The sequence below is a fragment of the Euleptes europaea genome, chromosome 21 (assembly GCF_029931775.1).
Source record: "Euleptes europaea isolate rEulEur1 chromosome 21, rEulEur1.hap1, whole genome shotgun sequence".
Lineage (NCBI taxonomy): Eukaryota > Metazoa > Chordata > Lepidosauria > Squamata > Sphaerodactylidae > Euleptes > Euleptes europaea.
The window spans coordinates 3525564-3548434 of NC_079332.1; the positions used below are offsets into that span (position 1 = coordinate 3525564).

Below are 22871 nucleotides of genomic sequence, written 5' to 3' on the forward strand. Positions count from 1 at the left end.
GATCAAGGATCGTTTCATATTAAAAACAATCTAATGCAAACATTAAAAAAATTAACATTATTTGTAGGTTTCACCGCTCCCCGCCCCCCATTTGCAAACCAACATTTGTAGGGCTGCATTTATCTCTCTCGGCTGGTCCCGAGTGAAGCCCGTCCTGATGGATGTTTGATGAACCGGGGGTGGTGGTTGAGATCAGCCCCTTCTCAGAAGCTGTGGCTTGAAAGGTTGCCGTCCTAAAGGCTCTTTTTGCCTCTGGGGACCTGTGCCCCCTTTGCACCCACACCAGAAAAGACCCAAAGGACCAATTAGGATTCGCCGACCCACCCCTATCTTCAACCAATGGCAGGAGAGGGATTGTGAAATCGGGGCATCAGTTCACAGAGTTTAGAATACAGCAGGCGCAAGCCAATCAGGAAACAGAGAAGGCTTGGCTGGTGGTCCAAGCATCTCCTGGGGCTGGAATGCTAGCCGTGGGCCCCACCAGAGGTTTTTGGTTACAGCTGAGGGTGCCAAGGCTAAAAAGAGGGAGAGGCTGCAGCCAGGTACCAGATGTCCCTTTCAGTTTTACAGCTGTCAGCTTGCCAGAAGATGCTGAATAGCTTGGGCCCAGAACCGGCCCTCTTCCTTGCCCATCTAGGCCCAATTCCACACTGGACAGAATGGCCTGGATTGCATTTCCGGATGACAGAACGTGGAGGTGGCTGGCAAAGCGGGGAATACCCACGGTGAAGATTCTCCTAAACCACCCCTCCAAGCAAAAAGCCTGTGCTACCTTTCTAAGTTGTTGCTCTGTGTCTCGAAGCACTGGGCTTCTCCGCATTCTCATTTTCCTCGCTTGTAAGTCCCTGTTTCTTCGGAGGGGGTGGCGGTTCAGGGCTGCGCGTTTTTTGCTCCCTCTAGTCGATTGGATATCACGCAGCTTTCAGTCCGGCATAAAGCTCTGCGGTTTAAACCCGCAGGGAGATACGCTCACGCTGTGTGATATCGAACTGGCCACCAAAGGAAGCAAAACATGCGCGGGACTCAAATCTACCCCCACCCCGAAGAAACAGGAAGTTAGAAGCGAGGAAAATAAGAACGCAGAAAAGCCCGTGCCCCTTCAAAACACTCTGTATCGCTCTCTCAGGGAAGGAAAGAGTTATCTGTTCTTCCAGAGTTTCTCAAACCCCAGGAGGCTACGGAGCGTACTGAGGATATCAAAAGCACCTTTCCCAAAGCATCTGCTGCTGGTGGCAGGTCCCTCTTGAGAAAGTGTTTTGAGAAAGTGTTTTTCAGCCCCACATCCTAGACTCTGACCCAGGGCATTCCCTTTAGGTCCCTGCAGCTCCACACCAAACAACAGAGGTGACCTGGCCCAATCCCTCCCGATTCCAGTGAACGATTCGTGGATCAAACCATTAAAGAAACTTGACCAGTCAGGGTGCAGCGAGGGAAGAACGTCTCCGGAACAAAAACCTGTAACTGAAGCAGAACCTATTGTCTTATTTGCCCGTTTTCCTCCTCGTCATTAATATGAGATTTGCTTTAGCCAAGCCGGAAGACCATTTACCAAACGGCATATCATTTGGCAACGTCCTTCAGCAATGACTGGCTGCAGCACGGAGGGAAAGAACCAGATCTGGATTGAGATATACATAAGGACATTTTTATTGACTCTCACAGCTCTTTACTTGATACAGCTTCCATCATGACCATGCCCCCCCCCACCTCTTCTCCCTGACTCTATAGTTCAAGCAGAGTTTTCAAAGAGTCCCCGAGAAGCTGGGGACTTGTCGTTTCGCCACTTGCCATTTTCCCCTTGTCCCTCCGTCTGTAAATCAATTCGGTTGTTTTATTATTGGCGAACGAGAGCGCAAAGACACCCACTGTATCGCCCAAACAGGCCCTTGATGTGAAGGGCAGACACTGCAGCAAGAAGGATGCAGAATACCACCCCCTTCCCTCTCCCAGGCATTTTGTTAAAAAATTTTGCACCCGTTTCTATCCTTGCAAGCTGTTACGCAGCTACGGTTATAGTGTTGTTGCTTTTTTTAAAGCAAACTGCGGCCAGAATTCTCAGCACCTGACAAAAATCAACCCACATTCAACCAGCGTTCTTAGAAAAAATTAAACCGGAACTCTTCTTGGGACGGTGTGAACGTAAAAGAGCAGGCGTCGGCCGCTCCGGGAAAATGGAGCAGAGGGTCCTTGGGGCTTTGGCTTCTCCCCGTCACATCCGCAGACTTCCTGAGAACCCGGCTACTCTTTCTGCGGGCCTCCTCGGTCACTTCGGTGATACGAGCAGCCTTGGAAGCTTCAAAGGAGAGGAGAAGCAAGGTTAAGACCCACCTCCCGAAATATATAATATGCACATCAGCATCTTTATGACATCTGTAACCGAGCCACCTCATCTCAGGACTATTGACCCACCCAGCAACTGACATACTGAGCAAAGCGTGCCACGCTGAACAGGCCTGGGAGAAAAAGCTCCAAGAATGGCCGGCTCGCTTGAGCTGGTACTTGCATTCGTTCGCTTCTTCTGTGCTGAGCGTTCTGCATCAACTGCTATTTTGATGACATTCATCTCCTGGTTTGGGGGGGGGGTGAGGGCTGAAGCCCCACCTTTTGGTCACCAGAAGCCTTAATCAACAGCTTCTCTATGTTCTATCACATTACTAAGCTATTGTCCGCGCACTTTCAAGCATCTCTTTGCAAGAGAGGGCTATCCATGGCTACTAGTAAAAATGGATACTAGTCATGATGCATACCTATTCTCTCCACGATCAGAGGAGCATGCCGAATATAATAGGTGCTGTCGAACACAGGCAGGATGCTGCTGCTGCAGTTGTCTGGTTTGTGGGCTTCCTAGAGGTACCTGGTTGGCCACTGTGTGAACAGACTGTTGGACTTGATGGACCTGGGTCTGATCCAGCATGGCTTTTCTTATGTTCTTATGTTATGTTCTTAATCATAAGGCCCAGAAACTTGGGCTGTTACTGCACTAGGTATTCCCAGCGATGTATTAAGAGTTTGAAAATGTTATAAAAAACATCGCTTTAAAAGGTTTTTGGATGCCATGGCTAAAAAATGGTTGGAAGACGTCTTCACAGCTAAAGGGGCCAAACAAAGTGCATACAGTATATTTTATAAGTTTCAAACTCTTAATACATCGCTGGGAATACCTAGTGCGGTAACAGCTTTGCTTTTTTCAATTAATGTTAAGCGGAGCTTCTCAGGGAAGCGGATTTTTGCAGCCAGCTCTCGCAAAAATGTGGCAAACAAGAGCTTACCCTTTCCATCCGCTGGTCCCCTTTTCCCCAACCACCTGCTCTGAAACTAATTTTCAGACTGAGCTTGACGTTAAAAGGGGGGGGAAAGAGATCTAATAAAAGAGAACCAAAATTCTGTCCCCCCCTCCCCCCACAAACAGCTGAAATGGTTAAAGGCAGAGGTCACGTCTCCAGACAAGGATGAGGCAACCGGATCTGCAGGCTGTAAATATTCCTCTAACTCAAGGTGAAAAAACGAGGTCTATACAGCTGAACCTTGACCTCAACCAAAACAGGGGGGAGAGAGGAAAGTTCCCAATTCACGGCATGCACTAGCTTGAAAAAGCTGTTTCCAAATTTGTATCCAAGACCCGCCCATGCATATCTGGCCTCCCTACCTGCTTGCATGAGCTTCAGCTGCTTCTGCATTTCTTCTGCCATTTTCTTCCTGTAATCGCCGAACATGACGCGCATGACCTGGCGCTTCTTGGCCAGCACAGCTTTCTCGCTGCGCAACGTCTTGATGGCCCGGAGCGCCTCGTCCACTGGATCAAAGCATAGGGGGCGTCACAATTCGGAGCACAAAAGAAGCCCTGCGTGGCCGGGGGCTCACAGAAGGACCGTCTCACCCCACACAGCCCCGTGCCCCAGTTACAATCCTCGAGTCAATTTCTCCTTACTGTCCCCACCCACTCGCCATTGAAGAAGAAGAAGAGTTGGTTTTTATATGCCGGCTTTACCACTTAAGGAAGAATCAAACCGGCTTACAATCCCCTTCCCTTCCCCACAACAGACACCCTGTGAGGTAGGTAGGGTTGAGAGAGCTCTAAGAGAGCTGTGACTAGCCCAAGGTCACCCAGCTGGAGTGGGGGAAACAACTCAGTTCACCAGATTAATGTCTGCCCCTCATGAGGAGTGGGGAATCGAACCCGGCTCTCCAGATCAGAGTCCGCCGCTCCAAACCACTGCTCTTGACCACTACACCACGCTAGCTCTCAAGGGATCTCTATTTCGGTTCTCCTGATCAGAGTCCACCGCTCCAAACCACTGCTCTTAACCACTACGCCACGCTGGCACTGAGGACTGTCCATTTTTCTCACATCAGAGCCAGTTCCTTTTCAGTGGCGGCTCCACCCTATAGGATGGGCTCCTAGAAGAGGTACGGAAGACACCCGCCTACAGGTTTTTTCAAAAAGGTGGCAAAGGCAGCATGGTTTGGCTCACCTTGCTTCGGAGTTGGCTTCCGAGACTTCAGCCCTAGTTCCAGCTGATCTATACACCAGTCCACCTCCCTCCTCATCTGCTCATCCGACTGCTACACAAACGGGGCGGGGGGAGGCAAGATAACTGGTTAGAACAGCCACTGCTGGGAGGGCATCTCTGGCATCTCGGTCCCCTCTAGACATCCACTAGGAGTCGGGCCTTCCTGTTTCGAGGAGGGCAAACGGGAAGGGAGGAAAGGGAGACCTGGCTTGCAAGCCATCCTCTTTAAAAGCTGGGGCTGGTAAAGCTCGGCTCTCTACCCCTCTCCCAAATAAACTGCTAAAAACGTAGTTGCCGACCAGGGTCTTCAATAGCAATGAAGGCCTTTCAAGTATGCAGTGTGGTGACTCTGGGATCTTCTTCATCACCCACTAGCAGAGATCCTTTCACTGGAGACTCTTAGGATCGAACATGGAATTTTCTAGCCCTACCACTGAGCCACGTCCCGTTACTACAGATCTTCCACAGTTAACCCGTGGAAAAAACTCCAGGCCTCAATTAAGAACTTAAACACATTAATTCCAGACTCTGCATGCTTCTTCCCTTAAAGTTTTGCAACCTGAACCAAGCATGCAAAGTAACCCATGCTCACGTTGTCCAATCATGTAACTGATTCCAGTGCTGTAAAATTGGAGGACTCAGTGGCACAGTTTGGACAAAGATCTCAGAATCATAGAGTTGGAAGGGACCACCAGAGTCATCTAGTCCAACCCCCTGCACAACGCACTCTCACAACTACCTCCCCCCCCACACACACACCCATTGACCCCCCTACTCTATGCCCAGAAGATGCCCAAGATGCCCTCCCTCTTATGATCTGCCTAAGGTTATAGAATCAGCATTGCTGTCAGATGGCCATCCAGCCTCTGCTTAAAAACCTCCAGGGAAGGAGAGCCCACCACCTCCCGAGGACGCCTGTTTCACTGAGGAACCGCTCTAACTGATCTCCAAGAAGAAGATTCCCCTCCTGCTCATAAGGAACAGTTATATACCTGGCACATCTCAGTCTGGTCAGAAGTGGCTTTGACATGGAGTCTGCTATCTTCGTTGACGTTTTTGCTGGGTTCTACCTTTGAGGGCTGTTTTTTCCTCTTTTTTCTCTTGGATGTTCCACCAGCAGCTGCGGCTTTTGTTTCTTTATTGGTTGTTTCTTTCTTCTCCCTTATGGCTATTGACCAATTAAAGAATTTTGAGCCAATCATATACTTCTTTACTGAATTTAATTAAATCCATTAAATGCAAATAAAGCTGCACGTTTGAAAGAAAGGTGCTGTAGGCAGAGAGCGGCTACCAACCTTTGAACTAGGTGGCTATTACCACAAGATTAATTTGCCTTCAACGCTGGAAACAAAAGAAAGCCTGAACATTAAAAGAGCAATTGCTAAAACTTTGGAATTTGGGATTAACAGTCACTGAGAGTAGCAAGCCGTGAGCAGGTCTGAAAAGATGGAAGCGCTTGATTGAGATCACAAACAAAAAGATACTGAAGCGAACTGCTTTTATTTACTACTAGCATTCAAGTGTCCTTGTGTTAAGTTGTGCTTAACTTTGGAAAACAATCACAGTGCACATTTTCAGAACCTCAACATAGAATTCTTTCTGAGATAATAAAGGAAAGGACAAGACAACTTTGACTGTTCAAACTGCTATCTCCATGGTTAGGAGGACCATCTGAATTGGGAGCCTTTGAAAGAAAGTCATATTAAATATTTTCTTGCCAATCCCCCATCGCAGTAACACGCCAGAAGCAAAACACCCTCAAAAAGGCATGCCCTTAACCCTGCTGATTACATATGCCTATTGGTATAATCTTCCCACAAATTAATAAACCCAAGCTTGTGCTGACTTCCCATTAACACAGTTACAGCGGCTTGCAAATCACAACAATTACTAGCCCTCGGGAAGTCTGATAATCCCCATCTCACCTAGACACCCCTATGGGGAGGGGCTGTGGCTCAGTGGCAGAGCATCTGCTTGGCCTGCAGAAGATCCCAGGTTCAATCCCCGGCATCTCCAGTTAAAGGGATTAGGCATGCAGGTGATGTGAAAGACCTCCACCTGACCCTGGAGAGCCGCTGCCATTCTGAGTAGACAATACTGACTTTGATGGACCGAGGGTCTGATTCAGTATAAGGCAGCTTTGTGTGTTCATGTATGTTAAGCTATTTATAGCTTTTTTTAAAAACACCAACTTTTGTAAAGCTTTCTTCACTAGAACAGATTCTTAACTTGCCATAGGAGAGCAGGCAGGTGTCTACATACAAGCCCAGATCCAACTCGCAGCTATCATCTCCTTACCTTCCTGAGCAGCCTCCAGTGAAGGACTTCCGTCATCTCTTTGACCTCCGCCGCTTACTGCATCCAATCTATCGGGCTCGGGGGAGACTGGACTCTCCAGCGCCTCCGTGGCTTTTCTCGACGGAGCGTCTCTTTCTACGGCTGCTTCTGCGGCGTCCTCTGAACTTGGATCCGTGGCAGCAGAAGGAGGTGGGAGACCACCGGGGATGATAAAATTGAAAGCAAACTCGGGCCCAGTGGGAAAGTGTAATGTCTCCCGTTGGCTCTCCGGCGTGGGGAGATTGTTGCCAGCGGACCGCTCTCGGGAGTTGTCCACCCCGTTTGCTTCATCCGTGGTTCTGTTTGTTTCTTCTGGGGCTCTCTCAGGAAGAACAAAGCCAAACTGAAAGCTATTATCAGATGGCGTAAACCATGATGAAGCTTCAGAGGGCTGACCAGATTGCTTCCGGTACACCACACTGCCTGAAGGGAGAGCATCTCCTGGCTGAATTTGCACCTTCTCGGACTTCACAACTGCAGGGAACAGAAGGGTTGTTGTTTTTATTAAATCACTATTTTTCATTGCATTGGTGCCACTTCCAACACAATGCACAAAGTCAGATAGATGCTTTACTGAGGAATCCCAAATTATGCATTCAGAATAAACCCCACCTCCCTAGCAAAGAGCATCTGTCAGTGCCATCTGAAGAAAAGTTAAAATCTGTGCGCCTCAGTGCCCAAGGAGTCGTCAGGACAAAACCTCTGGTGGGTTGCCAGGGTTGGGGCTTGGTCTGGGATCTACCCTGCCTAACCTACCTCGCAGGACTGTTGTGAGGATAAAATGGAGGAGAGGCGATCAAAACAAGCCATGCTGGGTCCCTGCCGGGGAGAAGGGTGGGGTCTAAATGAAGTTGATAAGTATGTAAATAAATAAAACACTCAGAGAAAGAATCACCTCTGAATGATGCCCAAGGACTAGGCTTGCCACCTCACCTGCTTTGCCTGCTCTCTTCAACTCCTCGGTCATCTTGAGCCGGTAGTCGCCGAAGGCCCGGTGCATCACCTGCCGCTTTTTCACAGAAGGAGCCTTGGTCGAGCGGAGCACCCTGAGGATATGCTGCGACTCCTCTGCTGTTCTCCGGAATCGGGGGGGGGGGGGAGAGAAGAATCCAAAGAATCACATGATTGCCCTCACTAACCACTCAGCTCTGATGGCAACCCTTCTAAAACTCATCTTGACAGGCACCTGCGACGGGTTTTAAGATTCCCCTCTCTCGCTCTTTCTCAAAGCACCCCCTTGCGGTAGAACAATATAAGTCCCACTTTTGGTCAACTGTATATTAAAAGACAGCAAATATATTTTGATTGCATCCTCTTGGGAATGGAAAGATTTTGCCCTCAACAAGCATTTGGGAATATAGAACTTGGCCGGATTTAAGTCCCAGAATAAGTGCACTTGTACAAACAGATTTGGAGGCACAGAATCAGTGCAAATGGGGCGCTCAGGTAACCATGTGTGAAACACCCAGAACAAAGCCAAGACAATGAAAGACAATGAAAACAGGGATTCCTGAGTTGTTTTAATAACTGGATATATTTTTCTCTCCCTTTTACATCTCTCCTGTTTAAATCTGATGTGTGAAGGCAATTCATTTGTTTACTTCATTTATACCCCACCTTTCTCCCTAATGGGGACCTGAAGCAGCTGACTTCATTCTCCTCTCCTCCATTTTATCCTCACAAAAACTCCATCAGGCAGGTTAGGCTGAGAGTAGTTGTGAGTTTCCTGCATTGTGCAAGGGGTTGGACTAGACGACCCTGGTGGTCCCTTCCAACTCTATGAGTGTGCGACTGGCCCAAGGTCACCTAGCGAGCTTCCATGGCAGAGATAGGATTCGAACCTTGGGTCTCCCAGATCCTAGTTCAGCACTCTAACCACTACGTCACGTTGGCTCCATTTAGTAACAGACTCTCCACAAAGGGGAGAGTACGGCAGGTACTTGGGTGTGAATTGAGGATTAAGGCAGAGAAAGTCAAGACCGACACACACCTTGCTCTGGAGTTGGGTTGAGACGTAGGAGGCCCGTCTCCAGCTGGGAGATGCACCACTCCAGTTCATCTTGGAACGTCCCCTGGGGAGCCTGGATCGGGGACAGAGAGCAAAGATGTCATGAGGGCTGCTCTTCGATGGGGCAGCGGGGCAGCAGTTGCATGCATGTGCCCAGAATAAGGGGATGCAAACATAAGCAGAGAGCAAACAAAGAGAATACACTTTGACACTCAGCACGAACCTCTTTGCCGCAGTACGTGCATACAGAAGCTACACTTGCAATATAAGAGGGTGATTTTCCCCACTGCAGCCCAATGAGGGGGTAGACTCCTGCAATGGCAGAATAGGCCGTGACCTTTTAGACTGCCATGAATGAGAGCGTTTCATTTTTAATGGTTCCCAACACATAACTCCATGCAAAAACATACAATCAAGACCAGCATATTCAGAAGAAAGGCTCCATGCTAGCCCTTCTCACACACTGGCTAAAACAATGTCAGGGTCGCCAAAAACAGTACACGAGGCTCTTACCTCTTCCATTAGGAAAACTGGTGATACAAGCTTATGATGTACAACTCCCAAGGGCTTACATCACCATTCGCCTAGAAGTCCCAGGTGGCAGAGAAGCATCTAGAAGTGAAAAGGATATAGAGAGTGTACAATTCTGATTATATATTCACATATGTTATAATTAGCTTCTCGCTACACAAGCATCTTGTTCATTCTGTGATCAGGCCCCAAATCTCTATCCCCTGATCCTTAGCAAGCAATACCTTTCCTCCCCGTTTCTGAGATCTATAACCCCTTTCCTTCCCCCAGACTAACACCTCTGTTCTTCAACCATCAGGGCAGCCACTCCACTCCAAAGACAATTACCATCCTGGACCAAACCCTACCTCTCCTACTCATAATTCACAGTGGGTAGCCGCGTTAGTCTGTTTGCAGTAGTCAAAAAGGGCAAGAGTCCAGTAGCACCTTAAAGACTAACAAAAATATTTTCTGGTTTCTACCAGAAAATATTTTTGTTAGTCTTTAAGGTGCTACTAAACTCTTGCCCTTTTTGTCTCCTACTCATATTTACTGTACTTAATTTATACCCCACCGGGGACTCAAAGTGGCCTACCACAGTCTTCCCTTCACAACAACCCTGTGAGGTAGGCTAGGCTGAGAGTATGTGACCGGCCCCTGTGTGAACAGACTGCTGGACTTGATGGGCCTGGGTCTGATCCAGCAGGGCTTTTCTTATGTTCTTATGTGGTGATGGCTATGATCTTGGAAGGTTTTACGAGGGGAGTGGGCATTTTCAGGGAGGAGAGGGCCATCCCTGGCTACTAGTAAAAATGGATACTAGTCATGCTGCATGCCATTTAATATTGTCTTTTTAATCAAAGTGTCCCCTTTTGGTGGAGTTGTCTTATTTTCACACAACGCGTAGTTAAATGGTGGAACTCCCTGCCCCGGGATGCGGTGACGGCTGCCAGCTTGGAGGGCTTGAAGAGGGGAGTGGACATGTTCATGGAGGAGAGGGGTATTCGTGGCTGTTAGTTAGAATGGATACTAGCCATAATGCATATCTATTCTCTCTCCAGGATCAGAGGAGCACACCTATTATCTTAGGTGCTGAGGAACACAGGCAGGATGGTGCTGCTGCAGTCGCCTTGTTTGTGGGCTTCCTAGAGGCACCTGGTTGGCCACTGGGTGAACAGACTGCTGGACCTGATGGGCCTTGGCCTGATCCAGCAGGGCTGTTCTTCCTTCCTTCCCTTCTCTCTAGTATTAGAGGAGCATGCCTATCACATTAGGTGCTGTGGAAGACAGGCAGGATAAATGCTGCTGCAGCCGTCTTGTTTTTGGGCTTCCTGGAGGCACCTGGTTGGCCTCTGTGTGAACAGACTGCTGGACTTGATGGGCCTGGGTCTGACCCAGCGGGGCTGTTCTTATCTTCCTTCCTTCCCTCCATCTCTCCTTCCTTCTCTCCAGGATTAGAGGAGCAGGCCTATCACATTAGGTGCTGTGGAAGACAGGCAGGACGGTGCTGCTGCAGTCGTCTGGTTTGTGGGCTTCTTAGAGGCACCTGGTTGGCCACTGTGGGAACAGACTGCTGGACTTGATGGGCCTGGGTCCGATCCAGCAGGGCCTTTCTTATGTTCTAGTCATGATGCATACCTATTCTCTCCTGGATCAGAGGAGCACGCCTATCATATTAGGTGCTGTGAGACATAGGCAGGATAATGATGCAGCCGTCTTGTTTGGGGGCTTCCTGGAGGCACCTGGTTGCCCCCTGGGTGAACAGACTGCTGGACTTGATGGGCCTGGGTCTGATCCATCTTAAGCCTAGCAGCATTTTAAAGACTAACCAATTTTATTCCAGCATAATCCGTCACGAGCCGGAGATCGCTTCATCAAATGCAAAGCTGACTGAGGAAAAACCTAAGCTAGAATAAACATTAAGTTGCATTGTGTGCGTGTGCGTGTGTGTGTGTGTACGTACCAGTGGCCTAGTCTTATGAAGGCAGCGCTCTCCCCCCGCCGTAGGCCAACCCTTACCGCAACCAGGGAGCCCCGACTCGCGAGTAAAGGGGAGCCACGGGGCTTGGCGGCCTCCGCCCGCTCTTCCCCACGCGCTCTCCACCGACACTCCGCACCCTGGCGACAAGAGAGGGAAGGGGGGGGGAAGAGACGGGAACAGGACGGAACCTTTCCGGCAGCGAACTCCTTCCCCCCGCCCCCGCGTTCCCGAGACTTCGGTTCCGCCCTGAAACAGTTCCGCGCGCCCATGGCACCTACTATAATAGGCCTGCTCCTCTGATACTGGAGAGAAGAAAGGAAGGAGGGAGGGAAGGAAGATAAGAACAGCCCTGCTGGGTCAGACCCAGGCCCATCAAGCCCAGCAGTCTGTTCACACAGCGGCCAACCAGGTGCCTCCAGGAAGCCCATAAACAAGACGACTGCAGCAGCACCGTCCTGCCTGCCTTCCACAGCACATAACAGAATAGGCGTACTCCTCTGATCCTGGAGAGAATAGGTGTGCATCATGACTAGTCTCCATTTTGACTAGTAGCCACGGATAGCCCTCTCCTCCATGAACGTGTCCACTCCCCTCTTCAAGCCTTCCAAGGTAGTAGCCATCACCACATAAGAACGTAAGAAAGGCCCTGCTGCGTCAGACCCAGGCCCATCAAGTCCAGCAGTCTGTTCCCACAGCGGCCAACCAGGTGCCTCTAGGAAGCCCACAAACAAGACAACTGGAGCAGCACCATCCTGCCTGTGTCCCACAGCACCTAAGATAACAGGCCTGCTCCTCTGATCCTGGAGAGAATAGGTCTGCATCATGACTAATATTCATAAGAACATAAGAAAGGCCATGCTGGATCAGACCCAGGCCCATCAAGTCCAGCACACAGTCTGTTCACACAGGTGTGGGATGTGTAAGATAAAATCTGTCCACAGAGGAAATTGTAAATACATCCAACATAGGGGCCAACCACGTGCCTCTAGGAAGCACCCAAACAAGACGGCTGCAGCAGCACCATCCTGCCTGTGTTCCAGAGCACCTGATATAATAGGCCTGCTCCTCTGATCCTGGAGAGAATAGGTGTGCATCATGACTAGTATCCCTTTTGACTAGTAACCATGGATAGCCCTATCCTCCATAAGAACATAAGAAAGGCCCTGCTGAATCAGACCAAGGCCCATCAAGTCCAGCAGTCTGTTCCCACAGTGGCCAACCGGGTGCCTCCAGGAAGCCCCCAAACAAGACGACTGAAGCAGCACCATCCTGCCTGTGTCCCACGGCACCTAATATAATTATATATAAATATAATTATAATAAGAAAGGCCATGCTGGTTCAGACCCAGGCCCAACAAGTCCAGCAGTCTGTTCCCACAGTGGCCAACCAGGTGCTTCTAGGAAGCCCCCCCAAACAAGACACCTAATAAGCTCCTTGGATACTAGACAGAATAGGAATGCATCATTTTTACTAGTAGCCATGGGTAGCCCCATCCTCCATAAGAACAGCCATGCTGGATCAGACCAAAACGGCTGCAGCAGCACCATCCTGCCTGGGTCCCACAGCACCTAAGATAATAGGCATGCTCCTCTGATACAGGAGAGAATAGGTATGCATCACGACTAGTATCCATTTTAACTAATAGCCACGGATAGCCCTCTCCTCCATGAACATGTCCACTCCCCTCTTCAAGCCTTCCAAGTTGGCAGCCATCACCACATCCTGGGGCAGGGAGTTCCACCATTTAACTATGCATTGTGTGAAGAAATACTTCCTTTTATCTGTTTTGAATCTCTCTCCAGCTTCAGCAGATGACCCTGCGTTATAATATTATGAGGGAGAAAAGCTTCTCCCTGTCCAATCTCTCCAGACCATGCATAATTTTACAGACCAAAATCATGTCTCCCCTTAACCGCCTTCTTTCTAAGCTAAACAGCCCTAAGCTTTCTAACCTCTCTTTATAGGCAAATCCTTTGCCTCCCCACATCTGCTTACCTGGGGCCCCTCCGTAAAGCATCTTTTCAAAGGCCCTTTTTAAAAAATCCCCCTTGTCATCCCTGTTCCCCTTTTAGCTTTCAATAAACACTGCTTTGTCTACCTGTGTTACATCAATGTGCATTGGTCTTCGTTGGAATGTAGAGTCTGTTTCAAAATTGAGGATTCAGATAACACTCACCTATATCTTTCAATCAAGTTTCTAGTCCTTAATGCTGTGTAGGTAAAAGGCTCTGAAGATCAGCACTGCAACTGAGCAGAACTCCCAATAGTCAGAGAAACGGAATATCAGCACTCTGCCCAGCTCCCAGATCAGCAGGAACAGAATACATTATGCGAAATAAATAGTGATAACATATTTGTGTCATGTATTTAAATTACAGATTAAAAAAACAAACACAGAACCTGATTCAGGGATTTCTTTCAGCCCATTTCACAGGGCAGCACTGCGGATGCAGCGGAAGGCACAGGGAAGGAGCTGGGAGGCCAGTCGGTTATCCCTAGGCATTACAGTTTGGCGACAAATCCTCCAGACGGTGGGGAAGAGTTTGAGATAGCAAGACAGGGAAGAACAGTAGCGGCTTTAAGGCCAGAAAAAGAACACATGGCAGAGTCCCGTCTCCCTAGAATAAGACCCACACACACAGCAATGCCTTCGACTGGCTTTAATTGTTGACAAGGCGCCATTTGAGCATCAAAGTGATGTTAACAGAGAGAGGTAGGCACTGAGGGCTCCCCGTGGTGGCGGGCTTGCTTATTCCGTTGCTCCATCTGCGAGACTGGTCCAGGTCTCCGCCCTCCAATGATGAACTGGAGAGGGTTCGTTTTGATCGGCGGGAAGCCTCCAGAGCCAGCATAGGATGGACAGCAGAGCAGGCTGCTACCCCCAGGGCCGGGGTGAGAGAGCCACAGAGTTCTCAGAAACACAACAGTTGTTGCAGTTGTCAGGACCACCCTGGGTGGCTTAGTTCATTCCTAGACAGCTCCCCCCCCCCCAACACACACCGAGAGAGGAGCAAGAGAAAGACAGAGAGAGAGGAACGGCCTTCGGCTGGGAGGTGCCATCTGTCGGCGGGGTCCGGCTTTTGCCGCTTGTTATCCTCCCTGCTCTGGTCTCCTCAGAGAACGAAGGCGCTGTGCCTCCAGACCTGCTGGCCGGCAATGTAGGTAGCTCTGACGTGGAGACTGTCATCCAACAGCAAAAAATCTGGAGCAGAAGCAGGAAATGATGTCACTGACACAGGAAGTGGGAGACACCAGGCTCTACCGGCATGGTCACCATTGCACACTTCTTGTTTATTTTTTTTTGGGGGGGAGGTGCAGCTGTCCAGCTCCCCACTGCACAAATACCTGCGTCGGTGTCATAGTCCAAGGTGCCCTTCCTGTCCTCGATTCCCAACAGCTGAGCGGGATGGAGAGAAGCAGCCTCCAGGGCCGTCTCCACTGAGCACCCTGCCGAGAAAGAAGGAGATGCACAACACCCCCCAAATTAAATTGTACACTTGGGGGCTAAATTATGCCCTAGCATCTGGCTCAAAGTTGTAGCCCTCCAGACTGCAAGTTGGTGTGTGTGTGTGGGGCTCACACAATGGAACTAGGGTTGCCAACTCCAGGCTGGGAAATTCCTGGAGAGCTGGGGGCAGAGCCTGCGAAAAACAGAGTTTGGGAAGGAGGGAGCTCAGAAGGAATGTGATGCTGCAGATCCCCCCTCCAAAGCTGCCTCTCCTCCTTACCTGTAGCGTCCTTGAAATGCCGGACGCAGACATCCATCCTTGCAGTGCTTCCGCTAAGTATTTTGGTCCCTAGGCATGGGGGAGAGAGAGAGAGAGAGCTCATCATTAGATGGAAAGGTTACGGTGTCAGGCTAGGATCTGGGAGACCCAGGTTCAAATCCCCACATAGCAGCGGAAGCTTTCTAGGCAACCTCAGGCCAGTCCCACCCTACCTCCGAGAGTTGTTGTGAGGCTAAACGCAGGAGAGGAGAACAGTGTGAGCCGCTCTGGGTCCCCATTGGAAAGAAAGACGAGGCGTAGTACATTAAGTAAAAAATCTCTTGGCCTTTCCAACCTTCCCAGTCGGACTCTGACCTCCATTTACGTGCCATGCTGGTCACCAGTATTGTGTACTGAATTTTAACCGGTGCAAGAGCCTTTCCCCCCCTTCTCTGAAAAGTGGGATGAAAATAAAAAATTTAAAAAATCACTGGGGCCCTCACCTGCGATGTAGGAGTTGAGACCATCCATCTCAACCACCTGCTGGCCCAAGGTGTGTCTACCTGGAGCAAGGCCCATCCCAGCAATGGCGTCCGTCACCAAGACCAGCCCTAAAAGAGACGCAGTTGGCTCAGGTTAACTCCGCCAGGACCACACAAGTGAGTTCTCTCCCCTGACCTCACCTCTTGAAAACCAGGTCAGCCAGAGATCCCTTTCTCACAGGGAAACACCACCCTGACCTTTTCACATGACCAGAGTAAGCCCTCTTCTCTAGATATCTAGAGCCAGCGTGGTGTGGTGGTTAAGAGCGGTGGTTTGGAGCGGTGGACTCTGATCTGGAGAACTGGGTTTGATACCCCACTCCTCACATGAGCGGCGGAGGCTAATCTGGTGAACTGGATTTGTTTCCCCACCCCTATACATGAAGCCAGCTGGGGTGACCTTGGGCTAGTCACATTCTCTCAGCCCCACCCACCTCACAGGGTGTCTGTTGTGGGGAGGGGAAGGGATGGTGATTGTAAGCCAGTTTGAGTCTCCCTTAAGTGGTAGAGAAAGTCTGCATATAAAAACCAACTCTTCTTCTTGTTGTCTGCAACAGAGCAAAGAACGCTGGGATTGCCTGGCATGTTCCTCTGTCTCAGCAGAAAAGCAGGGAGTGATTTCTTCATTTGTCGAACGTCCAAATAGTTTAGATTCCCAGGGTGCCGTGAAAATCTATGGTTGAACATTGGGCAGTCACTTGCTCTTAGCCTAGCCCACCTCACAGGGTAGTTGCGAGGATAAAATGGGGGAAGAGGGCCCTGGACCTCTTGACGGCAGGAGCGACAGATGAAACAGAGGGAGGTGAAAGGGTCCAGGACGAACTCATACCCCCTTTAGAAGGGGATATTCCTTACAGACCAGAATCTCTGACAAAATAAGCCTTGAAAGAGACAATCCAATCCAAAGGATGTGTTTCTATGAAGACTGCAAGAGTTATCCAAGACTGTGTCTCTTGTGTCTGTCTCAATTTTATTCCGCCCTTCCTCCAGGGAGCTCAGGGGGGCAGTTTTCCCTTCAGAACAACCCATCAAGCAAAAAAAGCAGAACAGGGGTCGAAACTGTTTGGACTACTTAATGAATAAGAGTATACCCCTTCCTGTTTTCCTTGACATGGCGAATCACGCTGGGATATCTGTTCTGTGGTCAACAAAGGTATCACGGGGAAGAGTAGAGAACACCTTTAAGTTAGTCAGGTGAAACCTTAGCTGGGCTGCCTCGAGCCGATCTCCAGAGAGGCGGCACAAAAACTCCCTGAATAAATTAACCCCCTTGCCAACAGCGACACACCTTTGGGGTGGGCCCGATGCGCGATCCGCAGAGCGGCAGGGTTCGTGTGGATCCCGTCTGAGATCATGCCGTAGAACACCTGCCGAGCCGGGGGGATCTGGTCGCTCGTGAGCAGCCCCACGATCCCGGGATCTCGATGGTGGAACTGGGCGAAGAGAAAAGCAACGGGTGAAGGACAACCACGGTGGTTCGCCTGGTAAGCGCCAAGCCAAACGTAACAAGGAGGAGAACGGCAGGGGGAAGATCGGCGGAGAAATCCGCCTGGCTGCCAACAGACAGGAAAAATAATCCTTATTCAATGAGCTCTCTTTAAGTATTTGAAAGGCTGTCACTGAGAGGAGGGAAAAATAATCCTTATTCAATGAGCTCTCTTTAAGTATTTGAAAGGCTGTCACTGAGAGGAGGGCTGGAAGCGGTTCCTGATGGCAGCAGAAGACAGGACTCGCAATAATGGGTTTAAATTACGGTGGGGTGTCTCAAAATGCAGGCTAGGGAGTAAGACGCTGGGGCTCGACGCTACTTACAGGTAGCATGGCGTTGAAGAGGTGAGTGATGAAGGTCGCCCCTTGCTGGACAGCTTCTTCCGCCTGAGATAAATTAGCCATGGAGTGACCTGGGAACACAGAGGACTAGCCGCATGAAGACGTTACATCCTCCTGAACAAGCCTCCGGTGGGTTGGGAGACCATCTATATACTCAGAGGCTCTCTGTGGGCACAGGACTGCCACCCCAGGGGTCAAATTCACACACACACCCCGCCAGTTTCCCATCTGTCCAACCCTCTCCCCCCCCACCCCACCCCCACACACCCCTCCCATGCCTTGATGGCCTCTTTTTGGTCAGGGGAAGAGTAAAAAGGGGACTTTCCAACCATCTCCTCCTGGCAGCCCTGAGCGGACAGATTGCAACCAAGGCCCTGACCTAACCTGCTCTCTTGCTGCAACTCAGCTCTTTGCTTTTTTTAGGGAAGCCAAGGAAGGAAGGAAGGAAGGAAGAAGAGCTGGTTTTTATAAGCGGACTTTCTCTACCACTTAAGGCAGAATCAAACCGGCTGACCATCATCTTCCCTTCCCCTCCCCACAACAGACACCCTGTGAGGTAGGTGGAGCTGAGAGAGCTGTGACTAGCCCAAGGTCACCCAGCTGGCTTCATATGTAGGAGTGGGGAAACCTACCAGCTTCCCCAGATTAGCCTCTGCTGCTCATGTGGAGGAGTGGGGAATCGAACCCCAAACCTTCACCCCATCTAAGCACGGCTGTTACCTAGCGACACACAGATGCCCCGTTTGGTCAGTTCCTGGATCACTTCGCCGCTCCTCTTTAGCTCCGGCGCCAGGGTGACGATGCGGACGCCCTCCAGGGAGCCGTAGGTAGCCAGCAGATCCTGGAAGGCTTCTTTCCCAAAGGTGCGAAGGCACTGCTCGGGGTGAGCCCCTCTCTTCTCCTTGCTGATGAACGGGCCCTCCAGGTGGACGCCTGCCACAAGGTGAAGGAAACGGATGCATGAAGCGGCCCCAAAACGAGCCAGAGGCCACTGGGCCGTCGAGATCGTCCTCTCATCTGGCTTTGCAGGATGCCAGCCAGGGAAAGGTCCCGAGATCCATCAAGTGGAGATGCTGAGGTAAGAACCCGGGCCTTCTGCATGAAAAAAAGGGGCTCTGCCCCTGAGCCGCAGCCCCTCCCTGTGCGAATACTACCAGAAAACCTAAGACTGGGCTGCCCCCTGTGACCATCTCCTTGACCTCCTCCAGCCAAACCAACACAGATGATTTATTTTCAGGGTCATAGAATCACAGAGTTGGAAGGGACCCACCAGGGTCGTCTAATCCAACCCCCTGCACAATGCAGGAAACTACCTCCCCCACCACACCCCGTGACCCCTAAAAGATGGCCAAGATGCCCACCCTCTCATCATCTGCCTAACGTCCTAGAATCACAGAGTTGGAAAGGACCCACCAGGGTCATCTAGTCCAACCCCCCTGCACAGTGCAGGAAATTCACACCTCCCCCCCACACACACACCCAGTGACCCCTACTCCATGCCCGGAAGATGGCCAAGATGCTATCTTGGTCTCCATGCTGTTTCCCCTTCTTTACATTCAAACCCTTCCAGTGTCCTTTTCCTCATTAAAAATGTCCCCAAACCCCCAGCTGATTCTCAGATAGGCACCAAGCAATTCCGCCATATCCATGCCAAGGTAGGAACCGTACGAGAGGAATCTGTCCCGAGTGGACTTGCCGCGGGTGCAGCAAGTCAAGTCCTGGGTATGGAGACGACGCTGCCCTGGTATATTACAATCCACCTGCAGTCCCCAAGCCACCCCCAAAATCACATTGTGGGGTTCTTTTGCCCGCAGGCTCCTGAGTTGCGGGGTATATAGGCAATATACCCATCACGGGAGAGGCACGCTTGCAGTAGGGGTTAAACTTGCAAACAAGCAACAAGACGCACACGAGCAAGTTAGCTTCTTACTCACCCAGGACTCCGGCGCCATCACACCCTCCATTTTGGACGCTGATCTGGGGCAGAACCTGACACAAGAAACGGTGCCAGAAATGACAGGGTTAATCACTCCCCTGACACTTTAAGCAGCAGAAGAAGAAGAGTTGGTTTTTATATGCCGACTTTCTCTACCACTCAAACCGGCTTACAATCACCTTCCCTCCCCACAACCAGACACCCTGTGAGGTGGGTGGGGCTGAGAGAGCTGTGACTAGCCCAAGGTCACCTAGCTGGCTTCATGTGGAGGAGTGGGGAAACCACCCCGGTTCACCAGATTAGCGTCTGCCACTCATGTGGAGGAGTGGGGAATCGAACCCAGTTCTCCAGATCAGACTCCACCACTCCAAACCAGCGCTCTTAACCACCGCACCAAGCTGGCACTTAGGGGCTTCATGATACTTCGCATCCACACTGTGAGACGGGACAGCCAGCGTCGCGTAGTGATTAAGATCGATGACTAAGCCTGGGGAGCCCCAGGTTGGAATTCCCCGGCCAGCCACGAAAGTCACCGAGTGACTTGGGGCCAGTCACACACTCTCACCCTAACCTACCTCACAGGGTTGTTTTGAGGACAAAATAGGGGAAAGGTCCTTGGTGGGGGGAAGAGAAGGATAAAAATGCGCCGGAGACAAGAGTTCAGCATAATTTCCAGCTTGCAGATGGGAAACGGATGATGAAAGCAACCTGCCCGGGCCTTCTAGGGAATTTATAGCGGAGGCGAGATTTGAACTCGGGACTGAATTGGTCACAATGCTAACAACTCCTTACCTTGTGGTATACGGATGAGGGGGAGCTCACCAAAGTAGGGCAGAAAGAGGTAACTCCATGAGACAGGATCTTCTGGCCGACGAGAGAGATGCCCGCTCCCACGTTGTCGGTGGCCGCGGAGAAATCCACTCCAAAACCTCCTGGAGGAAACAAGGAAAACACAGGAAGAGGAGCTTGCTCCCGACTGACACTCTAGCGAGGCCAAAGACTGAACACACCGGAAAAGGCGGATGGCTCCCCCTCCCCTTTGCGAGCTAGCAAGAACTAGCAGTATAAAGTCTTTGGAAGCAGGAGTATCGACAGCCTACCGGGTAGCTTGTATCAGCGTAGCAAATAACACAGCATCACAACCAGACACGCTGCGGCTTTCTTAAGCAACATCTGTCAAGTTTTTTTTTAATGAATTTCCTGCTCTTTTCATAGAATCATAGAGTTGGAAGGGACCACCAGGGTCATCAAGTCCAACCCCCTGCACAATGCAGGAAACTCCCAACTACCTCCCCCCACACACACACCCAGTGACCAGAAGATGGCCAAGGTGCCCTCCCTCTCATCATCGGCTTAAGGTCATAGAATCAGCATTGCTGACAGATGGCCATCTAGCCTCTGCTTAAAAACCTCCAGGGAAGGAGAGTTGACCACCTCCTGAGGAAGCCTGTTCCCACTGAGGAATCACTCTAACTGTTAGAAAATCCTTTCTAATGTCTAGACGGAAACTCTTCTGATTTAATTTCAACCCGTTGGTTCTGGTCCGACCTTCTGGGGCAACAGAAAACAACTCGGCACCCTCCTCCATATGACAGCTCTTCATGTACTTGAAGATGGTTATCATGTCCCCTCTCAGTCTTCTCTTCAGGCTAAACATACCCAGCTCCTTTAACCTTTTCTCACAGGACTTGGTCTCCACTGCTTTGAATAAAGGTTTCTTGCAGCTTCCCCCCCTTTTTTGTGCTAGAGCATCTGGAACGTCTTACCGTTGATTTGCGCATCGATGAAGCCAGGTGCGAGGATGCTCCCCTTACAGTCCAGCCGGACGTCGGCCGGCCTCTTCTCGTCAAAGAAGAGCTTCTCGGGGTTCAGGATCTGGCCTTCTCTCACCCACAGGTCCTCTCTGAAAACAGAGGAAAGGAGTGGGGAAACCAACCCAGTTCACAGATCATGTGTAGGAGTGGGGAAACCAACCCAGTTCACCAGATTAGCCTCCGCCGCTCATGTGGAGGAGTGGGGAATCAAACCCGGTTCTCCAGATCAGAGTCCACCGTTCCAAGCCACTGCTCTTAACCACTACACTACACTGTGAAAGACTCCTTCACACAGTGCATAATTCATTTACAGAACTCCCTGCCACAGGAGGTAGCGAGCAATTTTTCGCTGCCAAAAGGGATGAGGCAAACGCCCGATGAATGCTGTTTGCTACGTCTGCCGTTTGTAAGGAACTTCCATGTTCAGAAGCAGTATACGTCTGAGTATCAGATGCTTGGGGAGGGAGGGCAACAGGGGAGAGGCTTCGGCCCTGCTTGGCCGCTGTATGAAATGGGATGCTGGACGAGATGGGCCCGCTGCTCTGATCCCGCAAAGCTGTCCTTGTGAAATCTTCTGCAGAGCGCAAGCAAACATTGTCGGGATTGAATATTTATTTTATCACATTGGAATGCCATCCTGCCAACTACACAGTTATCCCATCTTCCCCTAACAACCACCCTGTGAGGCAGGCTAGGCTTGGCAATAAAGACTGCTCCAGTGTTACCTAGCAACCATGATGGCTGAGCGGGAATTTAAACTCAGGTATCCTTGGCTGGATTCTATCCCCACCACCACAAGTTAACTGAATCTATCAGCAGCCTCGATCACACTTTGTTCCACTTTGCTTAATTGCAAGTCCCCCGCCCCGTACTATCACTTTGTACTTCTGCACTTTGATTGTGTTCAAAGATCAGTGCAGGCATAATAAAGTTAACACCACATTTGTTTTTAACGTAATACACATTTTAGCCTGCATTTTCTCTATGTTGGAAGTCGCTAAAAAAAACATTCAATTGCCTGCAATTGGCAATATTTCCATGGCTGTTCCATGCAGGAGATTTAAGCACTGATTCATTCATTCATAATTATTTTTATGCTGCTTTCTCCTAAATGTCACCAAGCTTAACACAGCTACCAAAAATCTAAAAGCTCAGCAATCAAAACAGTACTTGACAGAAGTGAAAATGACAAAGAAAATACTGAAACAACTAGAAACATAGAATCATAGAGTTGGAAGGGTCATCTAGTCCAACAGATTAATTATACAAAACTGTAACTAAAAAGCAAGGAATAGCTCAACCCAACGCCTAATAAAAATTATCTGACCTGATGCCAAAATGCAAAAATGCTAATAGCAAAGGGGCAAGGTGGATCCTACAGAGAAGTGTATTCGAGAAGTATGGTGCCAGGACCGAAAAGGCCCTGCCCCTGCTCACCACCCATGGCAGATCCAGGACACCAGATAAATCGAGAAGAAGAAAAACCCTCACCTTTGCAATTTGTGGTTCTTCAAAATCCAGCAGTTGGTAAACTGGAAAACTGGAGCTGCTGAGACAGATTTGTCAGAAGGCATCATTGGGACCTGAAGGTGATGGGGCAAAAACCGTGTGTAAAGAAGCTGTCCGGGGGAGTCCCTGTACCATGGAGAAAGAGGTCTTTCCCATCACCTACTTGCCTAGTCCCTTTAACTGGA

At 50.1% G+C, this 22871-nt stretch overlaps 1 protein-coding gene and 1 long non-coding RNA gene across 2 annotated transcripts; both read right to left on the reverse strand.

Annotated features, from left to right (window-relative positions):
• Positions 1-7291: 7291 nt before the first annotated feature.
• LOC130492705 (uncharacterized) lies at positions 7292-9403 on the reverse strand. Its single transcript, XR_008933887.1, has 4 exons — positions 9370-9403; positions 8839-8929; positions 7782-7894; positions 7292-7322 (listed from the first exon to the last, which is right to left on the reverse strand). It is a non-coding gene; the product is annotated as an uncharacterized LOC130492705 (long non-coding RNA).
• Positions 9404-14436: 5033 nt separating this feature from the next.
• AMDHD2 (amidohydrolase domain containing 2) lies at positions 14437-22754 on the reverse strand. The gene is made up of 11 exons (XM_056866304.1): positions 22669-22754; positions 21130-21266; positions 20156-20295; positions 19362-19416; positions 18148-18360; positions 17410-17498; positions 16886-17030; positions 15559-15666; positions 15077-15145; positions 14694-14795; positions 14437-14550 (listed from the first exon to the last, which is right to left on the reverse strand). The coding sequence occupies exons 1-11, from the start codon at positions 22752-22754 to the stop codon at positions 14462-14464; spliced, it is 1233 nt and encodes a 410-aa protein (XP_056722282.1). The 3' UTR covers positions 14437-14461.
• Between the last annotated feature and the right edge of the window lie 117 nt (positions 22755-22871).

Bases quoted from the DNA above. Each gene is read 5' to 3' on its own strand.
- AMDHD2 (XM_056866304.1), bottom strand. From the start codon at position 22,754: ATGATGCCTTCTGACAAATCTGTCTCAGCAGCTCCAGTTTTCCAGTTT. The intron at 18,361-19,361 runs GTGAGTAAGAAG...ACCTTGTGGCAG, and splicing joins TGATGGCGCCGGAGTCCTGG to GCGTCCACCTGGAGGGCCCG. The intron at 15,146-15,558 runs GTGAGGGCCCCA...CCCCATGCCTAG, and splicing joins TCTCAACTCCTACATCGCAG to GGACCAAAATACTTAGCGGA.